Source organism: Oryzias latipes, chromosome 15, assembly GCF_002234675.1.
Source record: "Oryzias latipes chromosome 15, ASM223467v1".
NCBI classification, from domain to species: Eukaryota; Metazoa; Chordata; class Actinopteri; order Beloniformes; family Adrianichthyidae; genus Oryzias; species Oryzias latipes.
Window position 1 is genome coordinate 1701913 of NC_019873.2, and position 9028 is coordinate 1710940.

Consider the following 9028-nt stretch of genomic DNA (forward strand, 5'->3'; position numbering starts at 1 on the left):
ATGTTTAACAGGTGAGTCTGTTTCAGGTGGGAAGCTCTCACGCTGGTTCTGATGTACTTCGTCTACATTTTGATCATGAAGTAAGTCAGACTCGTCTTCATCATGAGTTAAAGCCTGACAAAGATCCTCATCATCAAGCCACCCACGTTTGATCAGAAACAAGGACATTGGTCTTTAGCCTTCTTGTGAGGCTCCTGATGCTCAGACGTGACCTTTATTTCAGGATGAATTCTCACATTGTTCGTTTTCTGGAGAGTCAGAAGAAAAGCCCATCCGGTTTGAAGAACGGTGCCGCCGGCAGCGCTGAACTGGATGATGGCTGTGACGCCACAGCAGTGCTGCTGAAGAAAGGTGAGCTTCCTCGGTGCAGGTGTGTCTTAGCCGTCGCTCTGTATTTTGTTTCAGTTTGTGGCCTGATGGATCAGAACACCTTTGAAGTCTCTTTGTGAAACAAGCATGCATGAATACCACAAGATGTTCTTCAGAATTAGGATCTGTCTTAAAACTTTTGGTCAAAAACATTAAGATTATGTTAAAGTCACCTTCCATCCAATTATGTGTGTGGAGGGGGGCATCTTCATGTTCTGTTCCCTAAAATCCCTGCTCTCCTCCAGCCCAGTGATCACTAGTTCAAGTCTTGTTACCAAAAGGACAAAACGATTTGACAGGGACACAAGCGCAGCAGCCACCACTTCTAACCTTGCTGCACAATGCCTTTGAGCAAGGCCGCAAACCCAAATGTTTCAGGTCCCGGAGCCACCGAGTCAAGTGTGTTGAGGATCTTCTGAGATGTGATTAAAGGCTGCAAAATGAAAGTCTGACTTCACACGGTGTGTGTGTGTGTGTGTCTGTGTGTGTGCCCAACAGCAAACCACCAAAGGAAGGTGTCGGTGCTGATGGTGGACGAGCTGTTGTTGGCGTTCCCACACCAGCTGTCCTTTTCTGAGGCAGGAATGAGGATCATGATCACCAGTCATTTCTCCCCCAGAACCCGCCTCACCATGGCGTCACGCATGATCATCACTGAGGTGGGGGCAGCTTCCAACCAATGTCTGTGTTTCATCCGGAACCACACATCAGCTTCAGCAGCAGCATGCTCAGTCTGAGCTGGAGAAACAGTTTCAGGACAAGCCTGATGTTGGAGCTGCTCCTGAATGCTTCCATGCAACCACCAAACCTAGCAAAATCCAAAAGACAGAGGGACAATCAGGGGCGGAGCTCCATCATTTTCTATGGGGGGCAGGTGGGGGCAGAATGAGAGCAAATGAGAAGAGCAGAGTGAAAGGATCAAAAATACATGTTTCAATCACTTTTGTTTGTGTAATGCGTCTTTCAGCATTTGCAAAAACGATACCCCCCAGCTTTTTCCACATCCCTCCACATGTCAGTGACTGCAACAATCACACTTGTGGAGGAGGATGGGTAGCATAAGTAGCGGCATAGCTCAGAGTTTCTAGAATGAACATTCACATTCAGCTCTCAGAAAGACATTCCTGTCAAGTTCTGGTTTCCGTCTCTTACAGCACACAGTCTGTCTGACTGCAGAAACACCAGCTGTGTTTTCACATTCAGCTGCTGGACTTTCATGTGAACCAACACAGGACGCTGAATTCCTGTTGAGAGCCAAAACAACAAGCATCTTAGATCAAGTCATGAGGCTCTCTGGTTCCTCCAGCTAGATCTCCTACCTGTTCTGAAAAACGACAGCCAACAGTAGAATGTGGTGGAACGTTGCTGAACTGGTCTTCATAGCACGGCTGGTTTGTCTGCCACACAGAGACAGCGGCTGATCAACACCCGGACTCTGACCAACGGAGACTCGGACGTCCCCTCTAAAGGCCGGCGGGGCACAAAGACCGGCCGCTCTGCAGCTGAGAGGCGCCTCAGCATCCGGCACAGCGACCAGGAGGCAGGGCTCCAAATGGAGGATGAGAAGAATGGCAATGACGAAGAGGAGGAGGAAGAGGAGGAGGATGGAGAGGGACCCTTTGTACCTTTACACTGCCCAGGTAGGCTCCTAGTTGACTCCACCACCTGAATTTGGATTACCAAGACAAAACTACAAATTACTTTAAGTTGAGGAGCTTCTCATAAATGTGGGGGCATTACCCCCCCCCCCGCCCTCTCAGGTCAGATATTGTGTGATTACAAGAGGTGGGGGGTGGTAGGTGGATGGGGTTCAGCAGGGGAGGGGGAGTTTAACAAAGTCAAAGAATGACTTGAAACAGTCGTCAAAGGACGATGACATTCTTTTAACTGCCGTAACTCTTCAACCATGGAAACGATTAACGTCATCCCAGCGGATTCTGAAGCGGCTTTGCGCTGAAATAAAAATCCTTACAGCATCGAAGTGTTGACACAATCAACGTAAATCAGCTGATTCTGTCGGTAGTGATGTGTTGCATATTGATGCCTCAGAATCAGCTCATTCACATTCATTGCTTCAACAGTTGAGGAGATCCAGTAGGTCCAAGAGCGTGGGTTATTTAGGGGTTGCCAGCAACTTCTCTGTGTTAAAAAGTTCATTTGAACCAGTGAATACTTAGAGTTGAGCTCTGTGTCGCCCCCTGCAGGAGGTCTGCTGAACAAACTGAAGTGGCTGCTGGCCTGGCCCCTCAGTCTGCTGTTTTACCTGACCATCCCAAACTGCTCCTCCCCCCGCTGGGAGAAGTGCTTCATGCTGTCCTTCGTGTCCTCCACCCTGTGGATTGCAGGCCTTTCCTACATCATGGTCTGGATGGTATGAAGAGACTAGCGAGACAGTCTTAGAACAAACTGGGTTGATGTTTGAGGCTCACAGCAGTGTCTAGGGCTGTTCCTGGTGGTTTCACAGACGCCTCCTTGAACCAAAGCCCTCTGGGAATGTGACCACAGCCTCCCTGACTATTTACGATTATTAGTATTAGCCTGTATTAACCAGCAGATTCCCATTGAAATTAAAATCCCTTTTGGCCAAGATGCAGCCAGAGTCAGTTTATGACTCACAGACACATTAACCCTTGTGCTATCCTAGGCACTTTAACATTGGGAGTTGGGTCATCTAGACCCGCTAGACAGAGCTCTGAACCTTTTTTCTTCAATGATTTGTGATCTTCACTGGTGTCCATGGATTACATGAAATCTTTCCACCTTTATCCACCTTTGTCATGGTAGGGAGAACACGTCAATGGAAGGGGGGGGTCATCTAAGATAGCACAAGGGTTAATAGATTAAAACCATAAAGCAATTAAACAAAATGTTTGTAAGAAATTTAAATTCTAAAAATCAAACAGTGAATCATAAATATTACAGTATTAGTAATGTGTGGATATAGGGAGGCAGTGATCAAGCTGAAGACTCATCAATGAAAATGGTTCTGCCTCCTAGTGGAGAGAGAAGGACATTTCACTCGTTTGTGTAGTTCACAATGATGTGTCAGTGCTTTGCAGTTGGTTATGAACCATAAAGAGGAATGGTAAACACTGGCCAGCATTTGAAGGCCTGAGGAAGAGGCATTCTGATCATGAAGATGCACATAATGTAGAACAACAAAGTTGAATGTAGAAGATGCTATTTTGCTTCAAAAAAACAAAACAACTTTTATCACTAAAAGAAACCCATCATGTGTTTTAGCTTTCAAGGTTTTCAATTGAAGGATTCATCAAATAATACACCAAGGTACTTGTACTTATGAAACATCTTGCTCAAGTGTGGTGACTACTGGGATAGTAGGAGGGATTTTTCATTGGACAAATATATTAATTTTGACTTCTCCGAACTATGAACTGGTTTGAGCTGAAGAAGTGAGTTTTGGACAGCAACAAGGGCTTTCTGTAGGGTTTCTATGACCTCAGTGAGAGAAGATTCACAACAATAGATAACTGTGTCATCAGCATAGAAGCCCAAGTTAGCTTTGAGACATTTTGACCAAAGTCATCAATATAGAGAATAAATAAAAGGAGGCCTAAAACTGGAACTCTGCTGCACTCCTTTTTGGATGATGAGTAATTCTGAAGAAGAGTCTTTACATTTAATGCACTGAATTCTGTTATGTAGTTTGAGCAACCGCATGTTCAGAAAGTCCAAGGCTAAGTAATCTGTCTTTCAAGACAGCATGATCAACTGTCTCCAAAGCTTTAGATCCCAGAAAGCTAACTGGCACATAACAGCATAAAATAAGGCCAGTTTCCACATTGAGAATGTAGCAGGCTCAGGCTCCAGAAGGACCTAGCTGGTTGAGGCTGGAAAACTTCTAGAACGGTGTTTTACAACCAGTGTGCCGCTAAGTTATTTACCACATCCAGTGGTGGACAAAATAGTTGGTACCCCTCAGTTAAAGAAAGAAAGTCCACAATGCTCACTGAAATGACTTAAAACGTTCAAAAGTAACAATAAATTAAAATGTATTGATAATTAAATAATCAAAATCAGCCATTACTTTTGAGTTGTTGATTAACAGAATTATTTAAAAAAACAAACTAATGAAATAGGCCTGGACAAAAATGATGGTACCTCCATAAAAGACTGAGAACTAATTGCCCCGGGGGTCATGATAAACTCAGGTATGTCCTTTCATTGACATCACAGCTGTTTTCAAACCCATAATCAGTCAGTCTGCTTATTTAAAGGGAGACAAATAGTCACGGTGCTGTTTGGTGAAAAGGTATGAACCACACTGAACATGGACAACAGAAAGTCAAGGAGAGAATTGTCCCAGGACATAAGAAACAAAATTATAGACAAACATTGTAAAGGTAAAGGCTATAAAACCATCTCTAAGCAGCGTGAAGTTCCTGTGACCACAGTGGCACATATTATTCAGAAGTTTAAGACCCACGGGACAGTAGCCAACCTCCCTGGACGTGGCCGTAAGGGGAAAATTGATGACAAATTGAGGAGACGGATAGTTGGAACTGTATCCAAAGAGCCCAGAACAACCTCCAAAGACATTAAAGGTGAACTCCTAGATCAAGGTACATCAGTGTCAGATCACACCATTCGTGGTTGTTTAAGCCAGAGTGGACTTCATGGGAGATGACCAAGGAGGACCCCACTGTTGAAAGGAAATCAGAAAAAAGCCAGACTGGAATTTGGAAAAATGCATGTTGACAAGCCACAAAGCTTCTGGGAAAATGTCCTTTGGACAGATGAGACAAAACTGGAGCTTTTTGGTAAGGCACATCAGTTCTATGTTGGTAGACTCAAAAATGATGCATCCAACCAAAAGAACACTGTCCCTACTGTGAAACATGGAGGAGGCTCCGTTCTGTTTTGGGGCTGCTTTGCTGCATCTGACACAGGGTGTCTTGAAGTTGTACAAGATCAAATGAAATCTCCAGATTATCAAGGCATTCTGGATAGAAATGTGCTGCCTAGTGTCAGAAAGCTTGGTCTCAGTGGGAGGTCATGGGTCTTCCAACAGGACAAAGATCCAAAACACACAGCCAAAAACCCCCAAGAATGGCTGAGAGAAAAGCGTTGGACTATTCTGAAGTGGCCTTCTATGAGCCCAGATCTGAATCCCATTGAACATCAGTGGAAGGAGCTGAAACATGCCATTTGGAGAAGACACCCATCAAACCTGAGACAACTGGAGCAGTTTGCTCATGAGGAGTGGGCCAAAATACCTGTGGACCGGTCCAGAAGGCTCATTGACAAATACAGAAACAGTTTCATTGCATGGATTGCAACAAAATATTAAGTTATTGGTATCATTTTTGTCCAGCCCTATTTCATTAGTTTATCTTTTTAATAAGTCTGTTAATCAACAACTCAAATGTAATGGCTGATTTTGATTATTTAATTATCAATACATTTTAATTTATTGTTACTTTTGAACGTTTTAAGTCATTTTAGTGAGCATTGTGGACTTTCTTTCTTTAACTGAGGGGTACCAACTATTTTGTCCACCACTGTATAGGGATGGAAGTTCAATTCCAGACTCTCCTTTTTTGCAACTTGAAGTGCCCTGCACCCCCCTGTGGGTCAGGCAGGTCTGCTTTTAAGAAACGGTCTGAAAAATTGATCATGTTAACCCTTAAAATATTAATTTTGTGCATTTCCCTCTGGCCTGACCTCGCCGTGTCTTTAGGTGACGGTCATCGGTTTCACTCTCGGCATTCCTGATGTGATCATGGGCATCACCTTCCTGGCAGCCGGCACCAGCGTTCCTGACTGCATGGCCAGCCTGATTGTGGCACGTCAAGGTAATCTAAGGAAGACGGCTTTGCTTCCCGACAGTCTGGGACGCGCCTGAGTGCTTCCTGATGGTCCTCTCATGTTCTTTTTCTCTCGTCCATCACATTTCCATATGTGTGCTCAGGGATGGGGGACATGGCGGTCTCCAACTCCATTGGCAGTAATGTGTTTGATATCCTGGTGGGGCTTGGTCTTCCGTGGGCCCTCAAGACTTTGGCCATCAACTATGGCTCAGACGTAGGTCTCACCTTCATCTTTGAGCCCAGGGCTAGGCTCCGCCTCTTGGTGCCAACACTTTACTTTCTTAGGAAGGAAGTCAATAAAAAGTTTTGAATTGTTGATTTTTCAAAGAGGCTCAGATGATGGAGGAGCTGATTCATCCGGGCCACAGGCTGAAGTCTGACTCCTGCAGTCAGAACCACAAACCGGATTTGACCTTGTCCATACTCTGCATTCTAACACAGAAGAACCCAAAGAACTAGAGCCTTGAAGCTCAACCAGAATCAGTTGGGAATTAAAATACTTCATGAGCCAGTTTTAAGCTTCTTGTTCTCTAACCAAGACAGAAGACTGGAAGAGCCATCAGTGTTTGTCCTTGATGAACTAGCCCGCAGTAGCGTCACTGCAGACAGAAAGCATCAGGCCTCCTGTAGCAGGACTGATCCTCCATGTGTCTTTTGCAGATCAAACTCAACAGCAAAGGGCTCATCTTCTCAGTGGGGCTTCTGCTGGGGTCTGTGTTTCTCACCGTGAGTTTACAGTTCCCTCGGCTCCAGCCGTTTTCTGCTTCTCTGAACATTGAGCCTCTGCTTCTTTAAACATCTCCTCTCCTCCCGTCCTCAGGTCCTGGGGGTCCACCTGAACAAATGGACTCTGGACAAACGTCTGGGCGTCTGCTGTCTCCTGCTTTACTTGGTCTTCCTGTGCTTCTCCTGCCTCATCGAGTACAACATCTTCACCTTTGTTAACCTGCCGACCTGCCAGGATAACTGAGGCACCCCCCCCAAAGCACAGAGCCTCCCACTGTAAAATCCCCCTCCCTTTTTTAAAAACGCAGCATCTCCAAAGCGTTTCCTCACAGATGTTTGCTGGACCAGCCGGTGATGCTGATTGTGAGGTGGTGCTTGTGATATGAAGCGTCCACTGCGGCTTGTGTCAAAGGTCTGAAGCATCACTTCAGTGCAGGTGGAGGAGTGGCTCCTGTCTTGGTCTGAGGATGAGGAGGGCGGAGCTGCAGGACCTCCAAGCCTGTTTGGAGAAGCAGACCTGCAGGGTTCACAGACTTTATGTGATATGTGGAGGGTTTTGATGCTCGTCACCTGGAGTCCCAGTCCTCCTGCACGTTTGTTGTTCCTCATGGCGTGTTGCTGGACCTCAGGCACTTCTGATTTGTGGATTAGCTTGAACAAACTAGAGACAAAGAACCGTTGAAAAGGTGTTTTTGTGTTTCTTGTGTAAATACTGACGTTTACAAAGAGCAGGTTGGGATTTCTGATGTGCAATAGGCTTAGTTCTGAATTGAGAGACAATCTGCTGTGGGATCTGAAAAAACACTGGAATCCTCCGTCCGCGATGATGATGTGCAGTCAGGGAGCATGCACGCACTTCCAGCAAGCACACTGAGGATTTCTGGCCATCAAAGATTCTCAACTTTACAATAAAGATGACGATAAAATTATGTCCAAAAATGTTACGCAAACATTCCTGCAGAATTACAGCAAAGTGAACATTTTGAAAGGGTTTTAATTTGAACAGGTTAGCGTTCAGAGGTTAGCGCTCTCACTTCACAGTGACAAGGCCCTGGTTCAAATCCCGGGCATTTCTGTGTGGAGTTTGCATGTTCTCCCCGTGCATGCGCAGGGTTTTCTGCAGCTTCCTGCAGGCGCCATCCATCCATGCTCAGAACCCGTTGAATGGATTTAGCAGTTCTGAAGATGGATGGATGGATCCCAGTCTAATCCCAGTGTGCACATAAGAGAACATGTAACCACAGATATGATGTTCTGATTATGTCAGCCTTAGGAGTGGAAGTTATAGAACAGGAGAAAATGCAGTAAATGGCTCACATGAATTTATCATCTATGTCATCCATCTTAGTCATCTCTTCGCTCCTCCAGGAGAATACCAAGGTATTCCCAGACCAGCAGAGAGACCATTTCTCCAGCGGGTCCTGGGTCTCCTGCTGGTGGGATACGCTTATAACACCTCACTATGATGATGTTCTCTCCAGATGTTTAAACGTCCTTAGCTGAGGGAGCAGGAGGTCCAACTTCCACATAGACCATAGCTGTGGGGGGAGGGGGGGCATGGATGCACCAGTAAACTGAGGGGCTCAGATCTCTGGCATGACAGAGCAGACACATGATCCCTCCTTCCCCACCGTGAACAGAGCAGAGAAGCTGCAGAAACACATTCATGTTTACACTACAGTTTTATACACAACACTACATTATTTAAGAAAACATGTTATAAGCAGGGAACTTTTGTATTTTTTTATTTTTCAATTATTTCAGAGTGTCGGTATGTTTGCAGTGACTTTTCGTTCAATGACATTTTCATTCGTCTTTTGTTGTTTTCTATCATATTTCAAAAAGTGTTTGTTTCATGAATCAAGCTGTGCTCCAAAGGTTCCATCAGCTGCAGTGACATTTATGGACGTGCTCATGAAAATACCTGAACAGTGCAATAAACACCACCATGTTTCTGGGCTCAAACAGCCACATTTACAGGGGTCAGTGAAGGCACCAGCGAACTTGCATCAAACGCTGTGATGTCATGACTTTATAAAAACAAAGAGGTCATTTCCATTTTCCTGCTGTAATAAATGTTTGTGTCTGTTTTCAAATCTGAA

The 9028-nt window shown here is 45.1% G+C and overlaps 1 protein-coding gene across 1 annotated transcript in view; it reads left to right on the forward strand.

Moving 5' to 3' along the window:
• The window catches only part of LOC101174615 (sodium/potassium/calcium exchanger 3), a 30725-nt gene extending 21697 nt beyond the window's left edge, over positions 1-9028 (forward strand). The window contains exons 9-17 of the mRNA XM_023963091.1: positions 27-80; positions 224-351; positions 868-1028; positions 1778-2009; positions 2574-2740; positions 6071-6185; positions 6302-6414; positions 6861-6926; positions 7021-9028. Of these exons, the coding sequence (XP_023818859.1) occupies positions 27-80; positions 224-351; positions 868-1028; positions 1778-2009; positions 2574-2740; positions 6071-6185; positions 6302-6414; positions 6861-6926; positions 7021-7170 (1186 nt within the window). The 3' untranslated portion in view covers positions 7171-9028. The remainder of the gene's footprint in view (positions 1-26; positions 81-223; positions 352-867; positions 1029-1777; positions 2010-2573; positions 2741-6070; positions 6186-6301; positions 6415-6860; positions 6927-7020) is intronic.